The sequence below is a fragment of the Struthio camelus genome, chromosome 3 (genome assembly GCF_040807025.1).
Source record: "Struthio camelus isolate bStrCam1 chromosome 3, bStrCam1.hap1, whole genome shotgun sequence".
NCBI lineage: Eukaryota > Metazoa > Chordata > Aves > Struthioniformes > Struthionidae > Struthio > Struthio camelus.
Window position 1 is genome coordinate 139,961,015 of NC_090944.1, and position 24,511 is coordinate 139,985,525.

At 44.5% G+C, this 24,511-nt stretch overlaps 2 protein-coding genes across 13 annotated transcripts in view; one reads left to right on the forward strand and one right to left on the reverse strand.

The window, feature by feature from the left end:
- GPCPD1 (glycerophosphocholine phosphodiesterase 1) overlaps positions 1-8,412 on the reverse strand; it is a 54,690-nt gene extending 46,278 nt beyond the window's left edge. Inside the window, exon 1 of one of the 5 annotated variants that reach the window (XM_068940558.1) lies at positions 7,395-7,572. The gene's annotated coding sequence lies outside the window, so the exon portion shown is untranslated. Of the gene's footprint in view, positions 1-2,018; positions 2,063-7,196; positions 7,344-7,394; positions 7,608-8,195 lie in introns of those variants that run through there. The other 4 variants (XM_068940555.1, XM_068940553.1, XM_068940556.1 and 1 more) reach the window with 4 other exon arrangements.
- The window catches only part of SHLD1 (shieldin complex subunit 1), a 70,548-nt gene continuing 53,685 nt past the window's right edge, over positions 7,649-24,511 (forward strand). For 2 of the 8 annotated variants that reach the window (XM_068940582.1, XM_068940579.1), the window contains exons 1-2: positions 7,649-7,768; positions 12,617-12,794. Coding sequence is in view for 1 of the 8 variants with exons in the window: in XM_068940587.1 (XP_068796688.1) it covers positions 14,783-14,860; positions 19,458-19,508; positions 21,356-21,429 (203 nt within the window). In the remaining 7 variants the exon portion in view is untranslated. Of the gene's footprint in view, positions 7,769-12,616; positions 12,795-13,213; positions 13,469-14,290; positions 14,369-14,752; positions 14,861-18,442; positions 19,509-21,355; positions 21,430-24,511 lie in introns of all 8 variants that reach the window. The other 6 variants (XM_068940587.1, XM_068940580.1, XM_068940581.1 and 3 more) reach the window with 6 other exon arrangements.

Consider the following 24,511-nt stretch of genomic DNA (forward strand, 5'->3'; position numbering starts at 1 on the left):
TTCTGGTCATATATCCTGATTCTGCATGTACTCTTTTACAGGTAACATTGCTGTAAATCGTAAAATCCAAAAGTACTGAGGCTAGAAATAAGTACTCTTAATAAATAGAAATTTCTAAGGGAAGACATTCCCTTTGTAAACTTTGTCATGTGTGCGTCATTAGGTGGTCGGTGTGTTAACAGCGACACATTCTAGTATTTATTTCTGGCAGCTATGTATAGATACAGAAGTTTAAAATGCAGCTTGTTTTAGCGCTGAAAATAAAACTTGACTTGTGAGACTGGTCCAGTATGACACAAAAATCTCAGTTAGAAGCAGAGAATTTAAACTACTAATGTGTGTTTGTGATGACACTGAATATTTCAGGGCCTTGGCTGTGTTCACTGACAGTCCACGTTCAGACAGCCTTTAACCTAAAGGGCAAAAGGGCCAAAGGGAGGATGAAGTAGGCAGGTGACTTGCCAAAGATGACGAAGCAGGTAAACAACAGCTGAAGCCTAAACCCAGTTCCCCAAACCAAGACCAGGCTCTTACCATGTAAAAACTGCTTCCAAAGCTGATGCAAAGTGACTCTCAAAATTCAACTTGATGAAAAAGAGCACGTCTACCTTACTCCAACTTAATTAACTACCAGCTCATTCCCAAAGAAAATTTGAAACTATGGTATGAAATCTATAAAGCTCTTGAAGTCAGTCTTGTAAAAATTCTATGCACCTACTTGCAAGATATCTGTGGTTTTCTCTAAAATGACTGGCGCAGGAATATTACTTTTTCTAAAATAATAGGACTTAATTGTAAAGATCTGTTAACAAACTCACTTTGTAAAGTTCTCAAAATTCTGCTTAAAAGGCCTTTTATCTCAAAGATCTACTCCACATGTCCTTCCCAGAGGACATGTATCAAGACAAGAAAACTGTAACTTAGACCACCAAACTCAGGCATGGTTTTGACAGGAGAACTGCAGCTACAGATATTGTTCTTAAATAAGCCATTATGTCAACACAAGCATTCACACTTAGGTCCAAAGCACTACCACTCGTTTTAAAGAAACTTGTCTTCTGGCAGAGCACTGTATGTAAACATACAGCACAGAAGAAACAATATACGTACACTCAACAACTACATTTCAGGGCAAATTTGCTTTTTGTTACTGAATCAAAACTATGCTGTATATTATCATGCATGTGTAAAGCATTTTGCACATTCCTGACGATACAAAAATGCTTTGGGGAAAAATGTGGAAGTTTAGCTGTCTGCTTACTGATGGGTCCTGGGAAGAGAGGGTAGTTTAATTCCCAGAGGGAGCCGGCAGGAAACCCTAGACTAAATATTCAAATCCTCTGACCAGTAGGTGTCAGGCAATCTTCTAAAACCTATATTCCTTCAGATCTACAATACTGCCTTACCAAAGAGCTGACAAAGAATAACAAAGTCCTCCACTCCTCACACCTGTAAACTGTTGGGACTGTTTGGGAGAACATAAACGATCCTCAGCTCAGAGAAGTCATAGCTCTGTATTCAGGGGAACTAGAACAAGTTTGACTAGTTATTTTAGAAATATTAAACGTTTCCTAATCAGCAAATATTAACAACTTCAATTGAGCAGATTCACTAACTAGAAGCCCTTATGCAACCACCATTTTAAAACACTTTCAGGTTCAAAGTATGAAAACCTGAATTCACATCTGCTGCAACTGCAGGTGTCCAAACACAAGCTCGGGGTGCAAACAACTGCCCCTTTCCCTATGCCCCTCTTCCTTCCACTGATCAGCTTTTATGTAATACAACTCATCTTTTATGCAAGCAAGCAGCGAACACTTACATTTCAGCCATTTCCCTATGGGAAACAAGAGTTCTTACCTAGGTAGATGTTCACACAGTAGTATCAGTACTTCACTAAAAGAAGTGTTTCTCCACCTAGAGATTCTTGCTTTTACAGCAGAACAGGTCCTTTTCCCCACTATGCCACAGTTCAATCCTCTCTCATATTCTCCTCCCTTTGCAAAGCAACTCCCTACCTTTAACAGCCTCTGGGATGACTGCAAGGCAGCTGCACTCTGAATGAGTGCTGGAGGCTGTACTGACCTACCTTTAAGAGCTTGACGCAGAAAACCCTGCCCATCAGCCAGCCTCACTGGACAAAACAGGTTGCCAAAGCAAGGCTTCAAGAGCAGGGGCAAGATCAGCAGCCTAGTGGGTAGTAGAGTCATGTCCAATCCTGGTTTCCTTGCCACAAGACAAAGCTTTCCCTGGGCTTTTAGACGGGAAGAGAAGCAAACAGGAATCTTGCAGTTTCAGAATTCCACTTACTTGCCTTCATACACCCACAAAAAAAGCAACAAACATTTTAAGTATAGTAACCTGCAGGCTGAACTGATGAGAAAAATTGCACTCATTCTAATCTAGCCGGTAAACCTTTCTTTTCCCAATTTGCTCCCTCTCACGGACACTCTAAGGACTACAAGGGTGGTAGGAGTTAATGTACTCCTCTAAATAACAGAGACCCCAAGCTCTCACCTCCTAATTCTAGAAACGCTTTTCTAGAAGAAGCTAGCAGGTAACTGTGGGCCATTGAAGGCACTTGGAAGAAGAGGAAAAAAACAAAGACATTTAGCGCTCCCCTTCTGACATAACACAACCAACTATAAATGCATGACAAAATATCAGCTTTCCTCTACAAATGGGAGTGGAAAAGGTTAGGGATGTCATCATGGATGAGGAAGACCACGGTAGCTTGGGGGTTTAGTGGATGTATCTATCTATATTTTTTTTTCATTTCCCTAACCTTTTCAATGAACTCCAAGCTACACACTTTACCACTGTATTTCAAGAAGTATCAGCTGTTTGCAATCTGGTATCTTAGACTTAGTATTTCAGGCTTAGATAAATACACCAAGCAATCTGGGACAATCTTGGAATATAATGTCCCAGCTTTTGGAACACTGAACAAATTTTAGACTCATGAAAATTCACAGCATTCCTAAAGCCAAATGACATGCTCTCACTCAATGCAAGTGAGATTTGTAAGAATTCACAAGGCTCTGATTTCTAATGCTCTAAGGACAATGTTTATGACAGGCCTCAAATGCGATGTGATCATTTTTTCTACTGCAGGCTTACAAGCCTTAAATATTAGAGGTCTTGAAGTTGCTTTTTGTTGTATTGACCGAAGGCCTTCAGAAACAGGCAAGAATCATTTGAGTCTAGAAGTGAATCTGTTCTCATGCAATTTGTACTCCTTACAGAAAACTTACCAGGAAAAGGCAACCATACTAAGATAGATCTGAACGAAAACCTGACTTCACCAACTGTGATTTGACCTTAACGGTTGCAAAACGGCTGGGTATGCACGTACCAGTGCCAGAAAAACAAGGTACTTGTATCTACTGGGAAAAGAGAGGGAAGACAAAAAAACAAACCCTCAGGACATTTTACAGTAATTTCCCAAATGAGGGGAGTGAGGAGGGAAGATTCCAACTGATAGAGAAGAGAATTCAGAACAAAAAGAAATGTCACTTTAAAGGAGGAGTAACATGTTGATCTTCCAGTACATAACAGGAATCCATAGTTTTGTACGCTCTGTTATTTCTGGGATGCATCGAAGAGAGTGTGAACTAAAGCTACTTCATTTAAGTTCCTGGAAGTTAAATGATCCAGATTATATGAAATGTTGGCCCTTTCCATGGACTTTATCCATTGAGGATAACCAGTACCTGGCAACACACTGATGAGAAAGCAAGAAGAAGCAAACTTACATTGAAATGCACTGTGCTACCTATTTTTTATTAAAAAATAAAAAACAAAACAAAACAAAACCCCCTGCCATGCACACACATACAAAACAAACGAATACGCTAGCTGATAAACTATTGGCAGAAATTTCTGATGCAAAACTCTCAACCTGAAACTTCCTTGGATAACATTCTGGTTAAGCACTACTTGAGAACATGGAACACATATTTTACAGTAACGATAAAATACAGCTTACCAAAGGATCTTTTTAATGGGTCAGAATTTTTTAGAGAAATTCAGGAACCTCATTTTTTCCATAAGTTCTTAATAGGATTTTCAAAGGTGCTTAGACAAACAGCTCAAATAAAATTGGAGAGTTAGATATCTAGGTGCTCTGATCTTCCCATCACACATTTCTATACCTTCAAGCATCTGGTCCTTAATGTAAAAATACATTTAACCACTGTATTACTGAATTTGCTTAGTTATCTATAGGAAAATAATAGAGAATCTTTGCACAAACAGGCTCTTTCATACTGTTAGCACACATTTCATCACCAAACAGATCACAGAGCAGATTACTGGTACAGCAAAAAGTAAACACATGCTCAATTATTTCAAAATATCACAACAATTTTCACATATAAAGATCAAAGGGGCAGGAACTGGAAGGCTGCAGTGTTTTTACTTGTATTTTTCTTATTTTAAGCAGATATTCTCCACCTTAAAAGTGCAGACTCACGAGACTTATCAATACCAAGGAGAGGTCCAAACCCAGTCTGAAGCAGGGGAAAAGCGATGGAGTTGCAGCAAAGCCATTTGACAGCTGAGAAGCCACACTGGCACGAGCGGTGCCGATCGGGAACACTGCAGCTCGCTGTCACCTCCCTTGGGAGACGTGTACTTGAACACTAGCATGCACTGCGGGAGAATGTACTGTACTTAAATTTTGCCTTCTTGAAAGCTGTACTATACACAACAATAGAAAATCCATCGTGCAAAGCATTTGGTACTATGCTGAACAAAGCAAAGACATGAACCTAGCCACGTGAAGCTACTGCTTTAAGACAGAATGTCGTCATTTTACTCACAGAATTAAGACTCTCAAGCACAAAATATCAAGTTGCGTTACTGCAGACTTCACTTTTAGTATTTAAAGGATATCCATTCAAATCTGATTAAATTTATAGGATGAAGAATATATTTTGCCGCTGTTGTTGCTTGCAACAAGGGACCAGAATATAAAGTACATCTAAAGTAGCAGATTAGATACATAATAAAAATAAGTAACAATGGTTGACAGCACTTGGATTTTAGAACAAGGTCAGAGGATGTGCTTCTTAGGGCATTCAGTCTAACAACTGGAAGAGAATTTTTAGAAACAGTATTACAGTATTACAGTATTGACTCTTTCATTTTCATCTGAACAACCAGAAGGTACTCCTCTCCCTTCCCCCTTCTGGACTGCATGGGAAAGCACGGCCACAAATCCTCTCTTATACTGCATTGCAGTATTAACACTGGACAGAAAACAAACTTGCATACAAGATTTGGACACGCTGCTCCGATCCAAAGGCAGCAATTTTACCAACAGAGGTAGGCTGACATTTAGGAAGAAGCAACACCTGAGCACTATTTTTGAAACAATAGTACAGAGTAATGGCCAAAAAAATCTTTAAGAGTGTATTTTCACTATTAATTTAGCTACCTGTTTGCAAGGCCAAGGCAGCCCTTGTAACCAAATGCAGTATCCCTGTCCAATATGCTGGGTCACTTATAATGCATCTGCTTTGTTTTAAATGGTAATAATTAAAAGGTTTTAAGAGCTTCTTAAATTCACGTGCATGCAGTGGACTCTTCTGTTGTAGCGATTTCATAACACTTTTGAAGACAAAGTCCTTGGAAAAGTCAGGCAATGGCTGGGCCATATTTGCAAGCACATCAAAACAGTCTTTTTTTAATTATTTCTCTTTGCTGAAATGCTCTTCATTACGCTCTTCATTATTAGCGTATGACTGACAAGATCTTAACCAAGTAGTAATTTAGCTCTTTGTGATCCTACGAACCACAGTTTCTCATTTAGAAATGACAGTGGCAAAGTGTATAATGTTCCCCATGGCCCTCAGTACTCAAAACAACAAGCAACTTTTAAAAATGTTTTGTAAAGCTTGCATCCATTTTATTGATCAGCATACTGAGATGTTTACTAAGAGATTAATTATGTGGCAATAGTTGAGTAGCACCTATTCAAGACAAATGTTTTTCCTGGGAGATCTTTAGCATTTTCTGTAGATTCTAGCAACAATGCTAGAATAGAAATACATATAATAATCTATGAGGAAGAATATCTCACATGGTAGAAAATAATTCCGCTCACTATTTCAACCTACTGTTAGCTTTTAAAACATTTTGAAGGCTAATCTCGTTCGAACAGTGCATGCTTTAATAAACTAAAACACTTAACACCCTGCAAGACAAGCTTTTGATTGATATAAGGAAAAAGGAAAAACAGAAATGAATCTATGCCTCCTGCAACAGCCTGGTTAGGAAGCAGATGACATCAACTTCATCTGGAATTGTGTGGTTCGTCCGCATAAAATCAGTAACATTAAAACACAAGCTGTTAATAGTGGTTACTGTGCTCCTTTAGTCCAAAGCAGAGATGGTTACAAAGCGCAGATGACAGCCCCCCGCCCCAGCACAGCCGATCGCCGCCGCAGCGTGTCCAGCCCGACGCATCCCGCTGGCCAGACTGAGGGGCACTTACGGAGCGATCCGAGCCCGCCACGGGCGGCTGCCCCACCGCAAACCCGGCCGGGCACGGCACGTCCCAGTGCTGCAGCGGGCTCGCCCGCTTCTTCGCCGCGCAGCCGGAGGCGGCGTGCCGTAGCCCCTGGCCCGCCCCATCGCAGCCACCCGGCCGGTTACATAATGCGCCGGCAGCGGGACCGCCCCGGGCGAGGGCTTTTGGCAAGGATGTAAACAAACAGACCTGCCGTCGCTGCGCTCAGCCTCCTGCGGACACCCCGCCGGCCCGGGGAGCAACACCTACCGGGTCAAGCGCCGGGCATGGCCTCGGCAGCGCCGGGAGCTCGCACCCACTCGCGCCTGCGGCCCTCCTCGGCCGCGCAGCCCCCCGCCACAATGCCCCCCGCCCCGGCCACGCAGCAGCACCTCGTCTGGCACAGGAAGCATCGAGATCTCCCGCCGGCGGCATGCAGCTCTTGTCTTCCCCCCCTCGGAGGCATGCAACCATCCTCCTCCCTCCCCTCCGAGGAGCATGGAGTCATCCTCCTCCAGGAAAAGTCACGCATCACCCTTTCCCGCAGATCGCTCCCCACCGAGGGGCACGTGCCGTCCCCACCGATCGCCGCAAGGTCCAGCATCAGCCCTCTCCCCCGACCGCAACCCACTGACGGGCTTAACCCTCCCCTCGGCCCCCAGATCTCCTCAGGAAAACGCACCAGCTCTCCCTGCAGATCCCTCTCCCCACGGGGGAAGGGAGCTAACCCCCAGCCCCGGATCTCTCCGCGGCCATGCGCCCTCTCTCCTCAGACCCAGCTCCCCCAGATCTCCTCAGCGACACGCAGCGACCCTGCTCCCACCCCCGGCACACGCACCTCCCCGCCCCCGCCGAGCCCCCGCCGGCGGCTCGGACTGACCTGGGAGAGCGCCGCTCCCGGCTCTCCGCCCGCTTTGTTCGTGAAGGGTGTCTCCCGGGTCCCCAACCCCTCCCGCCGCCCGAGCCGCCTCGCGCCCAACGGCCGCCTGACAGCGCGGAGCCGGGCGAGGGGGAGAGGGAGGGGGAGGGGGCGGCGCGGCCGCGAACCGGTTCCAACTGCCCCCGGCCGAACCGGGCAGGGGAAGCGCGGGGCGGGGCCGCGTGACGTCTCCTCCCCTGGCGTCGCTGGCCGCAGCCAATAAGGAGAGAGCAGGAAGGGTCGAGAGGGGAAGCCGCGCCGTTTCCTCGAAAGCCCCGGCTCGGGCTGGGGGCGGGGCCAGAGGGGGCGGAGCCGCGGAGGGGCTGAGGAGAAGGGTAAGGGGCGGCGGGACTGGTGGGGGGGGGGGGAGGGACGCTGTCTGGGGCCGAGGGCGAGCTGACGGCTGCGCGGGCGGGTAAGAGCTGGGCTGCGGCCGCTGTGGGGCAGAGCTCCCCACTCCCCACAGATCTCCGCAGGGTCACGCCCGCACCACACCTCCCCCTAGATCGCTCCCCACCGAGGGGCACGGACCCTCTTCTCCTCCCCGGCCCCCAGATCTCCTCAGGAAAACGCACTCCCTCCAGATCCCTCCCCCGCACAGCGGAAGAGAACCAACCCCCCCCCGCCCCGGATCTCTCCGGGACCACGCGCCCTCTCTCCTCAGATCCCCGCCCCCCAGATCTCCTCAGCGACACCGCCTCCCCGCCCCCGCCGAGCCCCCCCCCGTGGCCTCGCTCCGCCCCGCCGGCGGCTCGGACTGACCTGGGAGAGCGCCGCTCCCGGCTCTCCGCCCGCTTTGTTCGTGGGGGGGGGGGCGGCGGGCGGTGTCTCCCGGGTCCCCAACCCCTCCCGCCGCCCGAGCCGCCTCGCGCCCAACGGCCGCCTGACAGCGCGGAGCCGGGCGAGGGGGAGAGGGAGGGGGCGGCGCGGCCGCGAACCGGTTCCGACTGCCCCCGGCCGAACCGGGCAGGGGAAGCGCGGGGCGGGGCCGCGTGACGTCTCCTCCCCTGGCGTCGCTGGCCGCAGCCAATAAGGAGGGAGCAGGAAGGGTCGAGAGGGGGAAGCCGCGCCGTTTCCTCGAAAGCCCCGGCTCGGGCTGGGGGCGGGGCCAGGGAGCGGTTGAGCGGGAGGGGCCGTCGCGCGAGGCAGGGTCGCGCGGGGTGGGGGTGGGGGGGATGTATTTTTCTGTTCCTTCCCCCCTGAGGTAACCTTAACCCGGATCGGCTCCCCCATATCCAGCATGGGTATCTAAGGCTCCAAATCCCTCCCTGTGACCCGGCGTAAGCGTGGGAGTCGCCTCCGTGCTGACCGTTGGGGCTGCTGCTGTCGTTACGCAGCTAAAATCGCGTTTCTCTAGTGACCGCGCCAAGGCAAAGGCGGTGCGGCAATGCCGGGGGTTGTGCAGCAGCGGGGAAGGTTCGGGGTGGTGTTTCTTCCTGTTTTGGGGGTGGGTGGGAGCTGCTGGGTGAGGAGAGTGACCCCAGAGGGCTCTTCGACTGCTGGTTTTGTTTTCAGGACGAGGAACTCGTAGCCTCTTTTGAAAATTGATTTTTATGAGGAAAAAGAGGATCCCACTGGGATTCATCCAGCAAAGTATTAGCAAATAAAGGGAAAAGCATTTCCTCCTTTTTTTTTTTCCTGAGGGACCTTCTGGACTGTTTTGCAATGGGGCAATGCAGATGCGCTAATATTAGCGCTCCTGTAACTCTCATAATAATAATAACAAGCTTGTATAAATAGTTTACTAAGGAACTCGCTTCTGTTTTATATAACTTGTGTCAGTTGACAAAGAAGTGGCCGTTTGAGCATGCCTAGAAACTGCTTATCCTCAGTCTTGGGCTGTAACTGTATGCTGCGCTATGCTGTTGTCCTATCTCTTCTTTAAATTAATAGAAGACTAGTTTCATTTCGGCCCCTGAAAATCCAGCCATGTTTATAACTAGTCTGTAACATAATCCTGGATGTTTGGAGGAAAATAAATGTTAATGCCAGATGTTCTTTACCAGAACAGTAGGTAACGCTCTTAAGTTGCTAGGATCTCACCCTAAAGGAAAAGGGTAGGGGAAGGTATGCAGTAAAAATAAATGAGAGCTGAAAGCAGGTTATGCCAAAGCCAAGGCACAGGAGGAATTCCTCCGGGGAACGAGGAGGGAAGGTTGGTGGCAAGTAGTTGTTGGCAAGTGAGGATCTTGTTAAACATGATTGTGAACTGCTGCTGTTCTGAACCCTTCATAATTAAGTAAACACTAGCAACCATCACTTCTACAGCTTGAATCAACATGCTAAAGAAAAGAGGAAGAAGAAACTTCAGAGGAAATATTATTTTGAAAAGTAATTATCTACTTGTTTTCTCTTGCCCATTTTTAAGATTTATTAGTCAAAGGAATTGTTTTAAAGCTGAGATAAAATTGAACATTTTGAAATGTTAAATATTGATATGTTAAATATTTCAAACATTGGCTTTTGATATGGTGCCAAAATCGTGTTATAAAACGGTACCATTAATTTTTTGTTGAGAGCTGAGTGTAGCATGTTTGTTCTCTTTTAGCCCTAGTGTTTGTTCCAAGAAGTATTAGTATCCAGTCAAAATGGTTACTGATTTTTCTACAAAAACTCATTATAGCTAAGGACTGTGATTTCAGACCTAATCGAATTCAAGAAATACTAATATATTAATTCCATTAAAGTGTACGTCTCCCTACTTCTTCACTGAGATTAGAGAAGCTATTGTAATCAACTCAGTCTAATCTCTTTAGGGAATTCTTTTTTTTCTCCTTGTAAACTTTGTGCTTAATTTCAGTTTAAAGCTGACATCAGTCAAATAAACCATTCAATGAGCCATTTTTGAACTCTTCAGGTATCTTAGTGGTATATATTTATTCTTTCAAAAAGAATGTTAATAGGAAGCCCTATCCTGCATTGAGAGGAAATAGCTGATTCTAAACAGCAAAATTTGTCCTGGCGACTTTCAGGGACTAGCTTTCTCTTTGACAGTAACAAACCCAAGTTACCTTTAAAATGTGAAATGATGTGTTTCTTTATGTAACTTATAAGGCTTTTCAAAGGGAAGAAATTTTGTTTAGTTTAGTTGTATAATTCTTCTCTCTAAACCGTGTTATGATTGCGTCTATGTCTGTTTTGTTTGCTTATATCTTTGGTCTGAGGCATTCTTCTACCCTCGCTGTACTCTCCCTCGGCCTGTGAGATCCCCATCTTGCTTTGTTCTTCAGCCTTTCAGTGAAATACAATTTTAATGACTTTGTTCCTGTAAATAATTCCACTGCAGCACTACTTGGTCTTTCAAAATAAAACGAGCTAACTAAGAACTATGATTAAGCCTGAGCTCAGAAGAAAATATGGCAAGTGGGGAGAGGGTGGGATAGGAAATATTATGTTTAGACTTAACCTGAAATAGACTCCAAAAAAAATCTAATTAGGCTTGCCTGTGTACTCCCCGCCCCAGGAGTTACCTCAGGATGGTTGGGTCAGATAAGGTCATACTCTGCTATGACACAGCAGACAAGTCTCAGCTGCTCCTTGAGATAATATAAAACTGTACTTTAATTAGAACATGTTGATGACCTTATAGATCCTTTCTTAAACCTTTCCAAAAAGAGTACACTAGCAAACCTATATAAAAATGCCACTAAGAAGTTCCTTTGAGGTTTTGTGTGCGTTTTCTGTCTGCTTCTCTAGCCAATGCCAAAATTACAGATTCAGCCTATAAATCAAGCTTTGCTTGTACTCTCAGTAGTTATAAAGACTGTGAACATCAAATTATTTTATCTATCTTATATAGGCTGTTTCTTCTTCTGTAACTAGCGTTATCAGATCCAGTGAGCCAGTGCCTCTGCCACCAGTGCTTCCCACTGATATGCTGCGTGCATTTTGATGGGATGAAGTAAGGACTGTTGTTCACTTGATTTCCTGCAGTTGTCCTGGCTCTGATGGGTTATTGTGATTAAAAATAGCTTGTAAAATTAAGCAATGGTTGCACAGCTTCAGGCATTCAGGATCTCGTTAGAAATAACAATTATTCTTAAATTTTTGTAAAAGTGCTTGTTCTTGAAAATGCTGCTCTTGCAACCTTTTCTTTGGCACCGAGACTATGACTATTACTGTATCTTTATCTGATGTGAAATCTGCACAGTTTACTGGCACCACAGTAAAATGATGCTAAAAGACTGGAAGGCCTCAGGCAAGAATAAAAACTGCTGCTATTAGTGTGGCAAAAGCCTTTCAATCCTTAGGAGAATGATGAGAAAGGAATAATAGAAGAAGGCCTGTTGTATGATGGCATTTTCTTCATAAGTACAAACTGAATTATTTTGCTCTGTGGACCAGTTAGCAGTGAGAGCGTGGAAACGTGGGAGAAGTGGGTAGTAAGAACTGAGCAAGAAGATAAGGCATTTTTTAAAAACATCTTTTAAATAGCAAGAATCTCTGGGGTGGGGAAACTTAAAAGGCAAGTAAAAGCTGTGGTCAGAGGGGAGGATTGGTGCTCTAGACTTGCAAAAACTCAAATCTCTCTCCAAGTTGAGCGGATTATTTCCTAGTGTAAAGTCTAGATGTACTGGTAGCAAATGCGATGGCTTTTCAGAAAGATGGAAGTGGTAGTCACTGAATATAAAATGACACCCTTACATGGCTACTGTTAACAATTATCAAATTTACAACATGAAAAAGAATAGTTACGGATATTTTACTTTCTCTGGTAGAAGTTTAAGTCACTGGCAACATATATTAATTTTCATGTAACACTGTCTGACACCAGTTTGAGTTAGCAGTAGATTAAACAACAGAACTTTCAAAAGTAACAGGTGCTAATACAATATTGCAGAAATGACATCTGAATTAGAAATAAATCATCTTTTAATCTGGTAATAGAAACAGTTCTCAGGGCGCCTAAGCATGATTTGCTTTTTTGGTCTAAGCTGTTTGATGGTTCCTGAAGTGGAAGGAGTGTAAGATTTGTTCTTTATATAGATGCTTCACAACGAAACCACATCATCCAAGCGCTGCACCTAAATTGGCCAAAGTTGATTACAGACATTTTTTTTTTTTTTAATATATATAAATGTAGTGTTCTGGGAACACCTAGGTCTGTGGGCATGCTGACTACAAGACAGAGATTCTCCAGCCGTTTGTATGAAACTGTCTTGTGTTCTTACAATCTCCTTCAGGTTATCTCTGAAGTTACACCCAAGACTTCCCATGCTTCTTTCAAAGAAATGAACAACGGCAGTTCTGGAGTATAATACAGATCACATTGATTTTTTTTTTTTTTTTTTTTTTTCATCTGGGCAACAGGAACACCTGCCCCGCATGAGGAGATGCTGAGTTTGCTGTGACCACAGGCAGGTATGACTCTTACCTAGTGCAGTTCAAAAGTCCCCTGTCAAATGTCTGGTCTGTGCTTTAAATAAAACATGCAACTGAATGTTATGCTCTGCCAGGTAACAATAATAATTGTTTAAGTGCTTCCTTTGGATGGTGTGGGTCGGGGCTAGCAATAATCACAGAATCACAGAACAGTTGAGGTTGGAAGGGACCTCTGGAGATCATCTAGTCCAACCCCCCGGCTCAAGCAGGGGCCTCTAGAGCACGTTGCCCAGGATCGCGTCCAGGCGGGTTTTGAATATCTCCGGGGAAGGAGACTCCACAACCTCTCTGGACGACCTGTGCCAGGGCTCAGTCACTCTCACAGGAAAGTTTTTCCTCATGTTCAGGTGGAACTTCCTGTGTTCAGTTTCTGCCCGTTGCCTCTTGTCCTGTCACAGGGCACCACGGAGAAGAGTCTGGCCCCATCCTCTCGACACTCCTCCCCCTTCCCCCTTCAGATACTTGGACACATTGATGAGATCGCCTCTCAGTCTTGTCGTCTTCAGGCTAAACAGGCCCAGCTCTCTCAGCCTTTCTTCAGAGGAGAGATGCTCCAGTCCCCTCATCATCTTCCTAGCTCTCTGCTGGACTCTCTCCAGTAGCGCCATGTCTCTCTTGTACTGGGAAGCCCAGAACTGGACACAGTCCTCCAGGTGAGGCCTCACCAGGGCTGAGTAGAGGGGCAGGATCACCTCCCTCGACTTCCTGGCAACACTCTGCCTAATGCACCCCAGGATCCCATTGGCCTTCTTGGCCACAAGGGACGTTGCTGCCTCGTGGTTAACTTGTTGTCCACCAGCACTCCCAGGTCCTTCTCTGCAGAGCTACTTTCCAGCAGGAAAAGCAGCATTATTGCTTTTCCAGCAATAATGCTGGGCAGCAGTGAGGCAGTGTCTGCAGAGGAAGGACACTGGGCCGCCCAGTGCCCATGAGGACGTCGGGGTTCCCAAGGGGGCTGGAGCTCTACTTCCAGACTCAACTTTTCTTGAAACATGCCTGTGTTGAATGTACGCGCATGGAGGAAGTAAGTGAGAGGACCTTAAATACAGTTGAGGACAAAAGCTAGAGCTTTTCCTGTCCTCTTTTACTTTCTTTCCTTCTGTCTGCTGCACATCCCAGTGATGATGGAGATATTTGTGGTTACTCTCAGCTTCAGTTATTGATATGAAACTCTTTAAAAAAAGCACAGACCCATGACTCCATGTGTGATATTTCGTGCTTTTTATGCTTATAAATAGATACCAGATTCTCCCTGGGGTGAGCAACACTCAGCTTGGGGAATAGCTAAGGTTATCTCTGGCCTAAGTCAGTCCAACATCTGGCTGCTGAAGCCTGGCTTTACTATAGCCGCTCTTCCATTCCTCCCCACCCTTTTTATTGTCTCTGGTCCGTGCCTAACCTTGCATTGAGCTATACCAGTTCTCTAAGCTGTTGGAAAGCTTCTGTGTTTTTGTTTTGTTTTGTTTTTAAATTAGGTGAATTTTGTGTTGGGTTGGTGGAGTGAAACAACTCAAAGCCGGGCTGAGTGAGGATTAGAGCTGGCTTGACACAAGGTAGGACATCAGCAGCTAGAAGTTAAATCCCCTTCAGCTGCCAGGGAAGCGCTTGCTTGAGACAATAGAGTTGTCGGAAAAGCAGCTCAGAGACAGATTTATCGCTTGGGGTTTAAAATAGAGGCAGACATTGGTGAGTGACCTTAAATAGGACTTATATAGGGAAACAGGAGAATATGTATCAGTTACTTTGCACTTGCTTTTTAAACCTAGCTGTCTGTCACACTCGACAGATGGCTCTTGTAAGCAGAATAGGCCCATTAAATTAATTAAAATTGATTTTTTAAATGATTTTTTTAAATGAAGTAAAAATGTTTTTAAAACTAATAAGATATAAACCAGAAAAGCTATTGGAGCAGTTCTGAATCTCATTCTGCTTACTAGGAGGAAGTAAGAGCTCCCATCTCCTAACTTATGAGGAAGGAAAGAAATACCGATGTATGTAACTTTAAAGACAACAATGTCACTTGTTTTGCAAATCCAGATATACTGGTAAGTAGATGTTATTGCAGCTGTGTTTGGCAATTCTCCTTAGTGGCTGTACTCACATAAAGCTATTCAGAAGTTTGCCATTCACATTTTAGTAAAAGCTTTAAACATTAATTAAGAACAAACACTATGACAATGCAAGATCGGTGATAAAAATGACACTTCATGCAGCTGAACAATGCGTAACCTTTCTATAATAACAACAGAAACTGATTGATCAAGTTCATCCCAGACACTTAAAGGGTGAATAAACTTTCAAAACAGTACAAAATCTATTGAATATTGGCTACTTTTCTCACCAAAAAGAGTTACAGGCCTACCGTGATAGCAAAATAAAGGTTGCAAAATCTAGGCATAAGAGAGTGAGATCTCAAGAGCTAGCTTGTCTGGTGTCTGTGAACGCCCTTTTCTGGGAATCAGACAAGCACAGAAAATCTCCCTGGCAGTGCTCAGCAGGGAGGCTGAAAGAGGTCAAGGTGTGCCTGAGGACGGGGCTGATCCCAGCCTGTGTGCCAGGGCGGCATGGATAAAGCTGTGGACAGGCCAGACAGAGGACTGACTAACTAAAACACACAGGGCTCTGTTTTGTCAGCGCTGGCAGCTCTGCTAGCAAGATTACAGCCCTGAAGCATAGCTGCTGTTCCTGCTCTAGTTGTTGTCTCAGGACCTGACCCTGGTTGGAGGTTGGGGGAAATAAGGGTGAAAATCATGGGTGGGAAAGGCTCATAGTGCTAAAGAGATGCTACCGTCAGTCACCTGAAGACTTAAGGTGCATGAGTTATGCTGGAAGGTCGTTCAGGCAGAAAATACCTTCTCTTCTCTTTATGGAGCGTTGGATTGCAACGTTTCGCCTTGCATTTCTGTGAACTGTAAGACCTCCTGTCGATTTTAAGGGCTGTAATCCGGGACTCCTACCAATTTTGATGACAATTACCTTGAGCAGAGATTGTGTGTTGCGGAGAGGCATGCTGCTTCGTAAACAACAGCCACTACTTCCAGAGTGGAAAAGCAATTTGCCTTTAAAATCTGCCAGTGTCAAATTATGGCCAGTTTTGCACTGCGTTACAAAACCTTTTATGTTCTTAACACATTTCTTTAAATGGTACTTTAGCATGAGGAGTAAAATGAGTTTTTGATCACACAGATGATCTATTTTAGCTTTAATGGTAAGCCTGTAGCATTTCCCTTTTGTATTCCAGAACAAGATACAGCTATAATTTCTGCTGTTTTCCTTCAGAGTACCACTCCACTAATAATTATACCCCTTAAAATACCCCAAATATACCCATAATCTAACCAGTTCTTGACATTATTAAAGACAAAACAGTGTTCTAGCATGCTGAGGACTCTTAAGGTAAATTGTATTAAGGGATCATATGTCACCAGAAGGACTTTTTGGAGACTAAACATTCTCATCTTTGTTCAGTGGACATATTTGAATTAAAGAATGGCTAGACTCAAACAACAAAAGCATATGTGATCTTTCAGTGGACTCCTTGTTTTGGGTCAGGTCTCTGCAAACCTGCTAAGGTTCTTAGACCCAGATTGAAAGGAGTCTAGCTGTTTTGTGGAATGGATATTGAAAGGAACCTCCAAAATCCCATTCTTTCCACCCAAGGTCTGAATTACTGGAAGTAGTGCTTTGAACAAAGTGCGTCGCTTCTAGGACAGGGAACACCTTTGCCTCAGCAAACTGTTTTATTAGCTTCCTAATTCCTTTCTCCCACAGATCTTCTGTAAAGAATCCTGAACCAAGCCAAGGGTTGGGCTGAATTAAATCACGGTAGTTGAAAAGACTGTAAATGAACCGTAGCTTCACGTTATATTCTTAAACGTGGTTTCTGTGCATAGGAATCATCACCCCTAGCTGCAAAGCTGAGATAAAGATTTGTTTATGTTTTCAAACCCTCCAAAGGACAGAAGGGAACGATCCAATTAAAACATGAAAGGAAAACCACTGGTCAAAGAGAGAAAAAAAAAAAATCTGGAAAAAATATGCACTGGGAAAGGTTAAAATTAAAAGCCAAAGCAAGGGGAACTGACCTTGCGATGTTGTGGCTACTCAGCCTCTTATTTCCTGTTTACTTGTGTTTACTCTGATTTGTTTTGCAACGTGCTCCAAACCATTAATATCTTCTGACCTAAATAAAGAGTTGTGGCTTGTTTTGTCAAATGACTTCACATGCAGCAGATGTTTTTGCACAAATACATATCCAGAAATTGCTTTTTGTCTCATTAAAGGATGTGTTTTAGAAAATACTGCAGAAAAAACCCCAAAGATATCTTGTTTTTTCAACTCATACAGTTACACAAAATGACTGCACAGTTCAGAGATGTTTTTATACTTATTAACTGAGTTAAAACACTATTTTTAAAGGAGCATTTTAAAATAAAATCCTGCAGACTATGGAACTGTTTTAACTATTAGTTTCATGTTGAGGCCTTCCCTCGGTGGCCACGTATACGAGGTCTGTCTTTTCTGTCCTGACTGCCTATCTCATGAGTCCTCGGACATTAAGTTCCCAGAGGTCCTTGCACCTTTGGCAATATTGGCTGAGACTGATAGATGGATTCAAAATGTATTGGGAAGCAGAATGGGACGGGCAGACACACAGCCTAGCTGTATAAGCCTTAGGAAACCAGGCTAAAAAAAAATAACATATGCTACATGAAAAGCAAAATCAGCACTTGCTGAGAAGATATTGGGCAGAATGACTTCCACAGAGTAACAGTGAGCTTCTGCAAAAATTTTATATTGTGGGCTTCACTGACATTGTTACCTTTGTTTGCCTAGGCAGAGATAGGGTACAATCTCAGCCTTAACTTTTCGGACGTGAGCTATATTTAAAAGTAAAACCATGGCTTTGCAGTAAGAACAGTTTTGTTCCTAAGCTCAGGAAGCAGTGCAACATTGTGACTCATGGCCATCCTGATGTCATTATCTGCCTACTTCTAAACATTAATTAAAGGTTCTAATATCATTCTTTGTTTACTCTTATCTCAGGACTTTATCCTGCAGCCCTTAATTGCATTGTAATCCTTGTTTTCAGGAGGACTGTTTGCGTGAATAATAATTTATTCATGTGAATAAATTATTAACTGGAGAGCACGTGTCCCCTACAGGTTCTCCACTCAGTGATTCCCAGCTCCAGAAGTAATTAGTTACTTGCTGAAGGCCTGATTCAGCATCGGTATCAATCAGTGGATATCTATTGGCTTCGGTGTGCTTTAGTTTAGGCTTTAATACTACGGTCTTTCATCCTCTGAGACATAGTGATGACTTCTCCGCTGAATGCCTCTTTCCTGGAAGATGAGGGTTGGGAAAATGGTGGAGAGAGCACCCACAGGGTGCTGTCACAGGCAAGAAAGGGCCCTACGCAGCTTCCAGCACAATAAAGCCGACGAGACCAATGTGTGACGTTATGCACTTGACATTTAGCATATTCTTAGTTTTTTGCTGAGTCCCAGACCTTTATGCTTAAGTAGTGCTCCACAAAGTCTTCAGAAGAAGCGATGACAATTTCCGGAGGGTCGTACTTATCACCATGTGGTCCTTGCTCACATACATATATTGTTTATCCACAGTCACCCTTTCTCTGAAATATCTTGAGTGGAACCGACACCACGTGTTTGAGAGGGCCACAGCAAAGACAGCTGGAACGTGAAATCATGGAGCCATTTGTCTACTTTGTTGTATTTTCCCCGGAAGACTGCCGGGGTGAGACTTGAAGCTTTCCCCTTCTCCCAAGGGGCCTCAGAGCAATAATTCACCTGGCACAAAGCCTGGCTGCATAAAGCAGCTTCTGAACCTTTCCCAGGAAGCACTTTATGCCATGAAGTCCGTGCCTTTTTTTGTCAGCAGGTTTGAGTCATTTGCTCAATACTGCAGAGGGCTGGTGAGCAGCTAGTGGCAACCACACCGCAGCCTGTGGCTTCGCCGGGAGTGCCTGCCAGCCTCTTGGCACGCGCGCAGCGCCGAGATAAGCTGCAGAAGCATCGAGCAAATATATTGCTTTCAGAGTTTTGCGGCACTGCCCAATGTCAAGGATTAAAACTCCTTTGGAGGAGCGGAGCTCTGCTCCGCCAAATCCCCTTCTCATGGTCACTTGAGGATGTGGTACCAGTAGTGGGAAGCTGGAGGGATTAAGCTGAGAACAGAACTCTGACACCGCAAGGATGGGCCACCTCTGGAAAAAGGGGCAGAACTAAACGATCCCGTCTTTGCCAGGAAACAGAAAAGATGCATGTTATGGCCGTATCTAAATTTAACACTAGCATAAGCCATGTTATTCATGATTCATGCAGAAAACGGAAACAATATATTCTTTCTTAGACCTTAACTCTATATGGTCTGCTGTTTGGATGCTTAATATCTCAACTTGAAAACAGCATAAATGTAAATTGGTTTATGAGCAGTAAAGCATAACTTTTATAGCAACTGATGGTATTTGAAAAGCAAGAGGAAGTAATTATCATTGTTTGTATCAGCCATTGCCTTGCAACTACTGTGCAATTATGTTCTTGGATAATTGATGTTTCGTAACAGACTGCATTTTTTCCTTCTAAAATGTCTCAACTTTGTATCTTTTATTTGTTGCAGTGTGAAAAATCTCGCACAAAGGCAGATAAAATCTTAAAAGTTGGGAAACAGGTGAAGTAATAACGATTGTTTGGAAGCCACTGTGTTTGTCTTTAATCATATTCATATTGCAGTGAATGGACGTGGCCTTGTTGTTTGCCTGAACACAAAATGCCAGGGAATATTTTGCACTTCTGAATTATGGGTAGCATTATAACAACACTATCTTGGATAAGGATAGTGAAGGAAGCTTCCCATAGCGTTTCTAAGTTTGCCTACCTTGGCAGTTGCCTCACTTGAGCTCTTCTGTTCCTCCTCATACATCCGAAGTCACATCCTGAATTCACTCATGAGGAAATAACTGGCTTTTATTTCGGTGCACTTTTCATGGACTGATGAACTAAGCACATCACTTTTTGGCCAGTGGAGTGGCACAGGGTCATCCCAAAACCAGAAGCAGCTTCTCACCTAACTATTGTTGAATGGGAGCTGCAAAGTCGATGCTGGCCAGGTCCAGTAGCCTTAGCTAGGTCCTCCGCTGGTTATCTGCATGGATGGTCCCAGGCTTTGGGCCTGCAATCAGGTATGCACAACGAGGAAGGGAGTGGATAACGAAGACTGAGGATGAAGAGGGAGGCTAAAGTTTACACGGCGAGGGCGGGGGGGGGGGGGCGGGGAAGGAACCCAACAAACTCTCTTTGCTTTTGTTGTCTGACTATCCATTTTCAGAGTTCAGTTGCAGGCGGTTAAGATCTAAAATTGCAATAAGATCAGTTATTTTACTTGGATTTTCTAAAGCTGTGGTAAAGGCTGAGATGCCAAATTGAAGCCTATAGACATAACCTCAACTACTGCTTCTTTGTGTTCCCACTGCACAGAACAAAGGCAACTATATTTATAAATAGATTTTCTCATCTTGACAGGCATCTTTGCCAAGTGTGGGCTCTCCTTCCCCGGGGAATGGCTGCCACCTGATCTGCTGCCTTCCCTTCAGGAGGGAATTAACCATCTAATGTGTTTAAAGTGCTGCTTAAGTGGAAATGGGGGGAAGCTGACCTCAATCAATTATAGGTCTTTCAGCACCAAAAGTCACCTGCAATCTAACGAGGCTGGCCCTCAGTGCAAAGCCCTCCCATGTGATGCCCAGCACTTCAATTAGCCTTGATGAAGTTAATAAACACATGAGAAATAAGAAAGGAACATAAAGTAGTTTCCAAGACAAACACAATTCTGTCTTCATGAACACACCAGAGTTAGACTTAGGATAGGAAAAAGCCCTTCTTGCTCAAATCGAGCTCCTGGCCTGGTCTGAGTTCCTCTAGGCAGGTTTTATGTGTAAGCAAGACATGAGATCCTGAGCTCAGAGTTTATGAAACATTGAATCAACAGCTGAGTCCGAATCACTGCATAGAAACTGAAGCAAATTATTATCTAGCAGCTGAGCACCACATCCTTGTTTAGGTTGCTCCGTGGCTAAGGGTCATTGCACAAAAATCAAGGCACACGTACCAAATTCCTGCTCCGCAAATCACAGCCTAATGTTTTGTTGGCAACCCAGATCTCTTCCTTCCTGGAAGGCTGCAGTTGCACATCCTTGGGATTTGGCTAGAAGGCAGCCTGTTCCCAGGTGGAAAATAAATGTTTAGACTGCCATGAATTTTGTTGCTTCAAGGAGATCTCTAGACTCCTTTTTCTGCAGGGCAGGGTAAACAAGGCACATTGTCCTGTCATAGTCAAACTCCCCCTTCCCACTAAGGGCTGGAAAGAGTTAACAAAGTGTGGCCCTGCCCTATAGCACCTGATTTGAGGGAGAGTTAATAGGGGTGTCACCAGGTGGGTTAGTGGTTATAAATAGCTTGGGCCTGGGGGGAGAAGCTTTCACTTCATGTAGCTTGGCCTGACTGGGGATTTTGCTGTAGGTAAAGGACAAGGTGCTTGCAGAGACAAGTGTGGAAGTTGTGGGCTATGGGATGAGTCCTGCACAGTGGAGAAGGTAGGCTTGTTTCTTCCAGTTGTCTTGTTTACTTGTTTTATTTTAAGTCTAGCTGCTGTTTCCTTTTTTTCCTTGGAGAGGAGTCGTTCCCCTGCAAGAGGGTGACCCCAAATCTGTAGGAGGAGTGAGCTGGGGCCTCAGAGAAGAAGGGTGAGTGCCCACCACTGAGTAGGCTTGGGAGGTTCAGGTTGGGTGTTAGGGAGTGCCTCTTTCTGCAGAAGAGGTGCAGCCCTGGGGTGGGTTGCTCAGGAGGTGGGGACCCTCTCTCCTTGGGGTGTTTTCAAGTGTGTGTTATCTCAAGTTGTGACTGGGCTGCTCCAGCATTGGCTATAGTCCTGCTCTGAGCAGGAGGTTGGACCAGAAGCTTAGACGTCCCTTCTGACCAAATACTTATATGATGACATCTCTCTAAGAAAAGTAAATAAAACTGAGATCTTGCCTGTCTGCATGGGCTGCAGGAAAACTTAGGACAGGGCATGCAGATTTGTGACTGCCAAGACTCATGACCCTGTGCAGGGGGAGGAAGGTTATGCTAACATGTAATGTCCTAATTTCTTCTGACATTAGTCAAGGCTACCGCTCGCAATAATTCAGAGCGATTACTTCTAAGGATAACGTTCAATTTCTGAGTGAACACAATATGTTATCTAGGCCCTATTCTGGGTTTAGTTTTGACCAAAAATTATATTTAAATACACAGTGGTATCATCATAGCTTCCTTGGCATTGAGTATAATGAATCAATGGTCAGTTGCTTCATGTCGGGGAAGTAAAGTAACTGTCCTGAATCATACTTGAAATAAGGCAGCATGCTCAGCCTAAAGATTTTAATGGAGTTGTTCATCTTGGACAGGAGAACACATAAACAATGTCTCATTTAACTTTTTGGGGGCTTGCTTAAAGCATGCTAGGCCTTGGAAACCATGGCTGAGGGAAAGGGAGCATTATGGAAGCATTATGCGTTACTGGGCGATAACTGTGTGCTAGTCTTTGGCCCCAAGAAGATGGGGCATGTCTGTGACTTTTAAAGAATTAAACAATACAAAAATGTATTTTCAAGGGGAAAACGTGGATGATTCCTGCGTCTCATAAGGTACACAAGGGATTTGGATGATGAGCTGCTGTTAGCGCTAATGTAAAAATCCCCTGCGCTTCATTTGATTCATGGGCTCCTAAATGTACCATTAGCCTTAGATAGTTTAGAGTTATTAAGATTACCTCATTCAGGACAAGCATGCATATTGATGCACTCACTGCCAAGAGACTGCTAGACTGCAAGCATGAGGGACAGCTCCTTTCCCTGCTGGTATGTGGGGTGGAAGTCCTTGTTGGGACTCTATAGCCTTTTGACTGAAATCTCCCTTCTATGCTAAGCACTGATGGCACTGAGGCCAGCACAGGAGAACGAAATGCCCCTATGTACTGCAGGGGAGCTCTTGGTGAGGAGGGTATGCCCACCAGCTTTGACGTGTTAGACCTGTGACTTATTTAAAGCCTTTAAAATTAAGATTTTTTTCTTCCTCCTCCCTTGCTATTTTTCATTAAAAATGACTTGGGCACATAAGGAGGGAGTATCTTTCTACTGCTATGAGGGTTAAACTGTCTCGAGTGATGTGCTCCCATGAATGTGGGTGGGGGTCTCCTTTAAACAGAAGCCCTTTTAAGGGCCATTAGGGGAGTTGTAAAAGGAGCTCATTCATTTCTGAGGCCTCCTTTGCACTGATGCCCATGAATCACGCAGCTGATGCCAGCTCTGATGGCCAACAGTCTCAGTGCTCTACTTAATGCTTGGCAGGGAAACTCCCCTAGATTGAAGTTTCACCTTGTTATCCTTGGTTCTCACAAGATCTAGTGTGGATTTGATATTTTATGTGGATGGGGAGGACAGTCATGATTTTTGTTCTGACCTGGTTGTGGCTCTGGACCTCTGACCCCACCACGTCTGGCACTTATGTTCAGCTGTGTTTCCTAGGCTTTGGGATGTCTGACTTGTGCAGGATTTTGAACAAGACTATTTTCCCGTCCTCTCCAAGCTCCTAGCGGGATATTCCACAAGTATTTTGTTTTCTTCTGCTGTTTTATGCCTATTACTTGCCTCTTGGTCCTTAGTAGTTCCTTAAGTTTGTGATGAGAGTCTCCTTTAACATCCTTTGCTATGGAAACTTGTGTTAGTGCCAGGGAACTGCTAAGGAAGTGCCAAGGCAGAATTTTAAGTGTGGGAGGGAAGCATCATGAGACCTCACGCTTATGAGGAAAGTGGAAGGTAGAATTTCTTTCATATGAAACCCAGAATTCGCATCAGTGCTTTAAATCATATCAAACTTTCTACCCATCTTTCTCAGGTTCCTTTCACTCTGCAGCTTTTGTTACCTGAAGTATCTAAATGTTTGTCTTAACCTACCCAAGAAATGAGGAAAGCTTTCTAAAGGGATAATGAGGATATTGTAAGGGAAACAAAGCCTGTTTTGCAAATGCTGTCCTCTTGCTCGAAAACCAGTGGATGAGGACTAGGTGGGCAAGGGTGAAAGCAGAGGAAGGGATGATGCATGTGTTGCTGGAACAACTCCATCTCTTGAATCATGTAGCTGTCTTAATTTCTGTAAAATGCAACCTGCTGTGTTCATGTAAAATAACTAGCTTCATTTCCTACTGCTTCAAATGAGTTATTTGCCTGGGAAGCTGCTGTTAGCTAGCAGTTTAGGCTTCCCTGATGGTGAGTTGCTATTAAATGGTGGGAGTCATAGAAATCACAGCTCTGCAGAGATCTGGTTCTTCCACCTAGCCCCCGTGAAGTGTGGAGTACCTACCTCCTGTGCAGTCCTAGCTAGCTACCATGGAACTGATTTAAGACAAGGTACTACTTGTAGGAGGAGTGGCTGTCCTAGAGTAGCTATTTCTTACTTGGTGACACCAAAACGTTAACTGTACCATTGCTCTGATTACTACCCTAAAAGGACAAATGAGAAAAGCCTGCTTGACTCATGTAAGTTACAAACATGCCTGGCTCGGCTCTGGCAGTTCTGCTGGTGCTGGGAAAGCACTAAATGTACCATAGTGGCATTCTGGTTTAATTTCATGAAAAA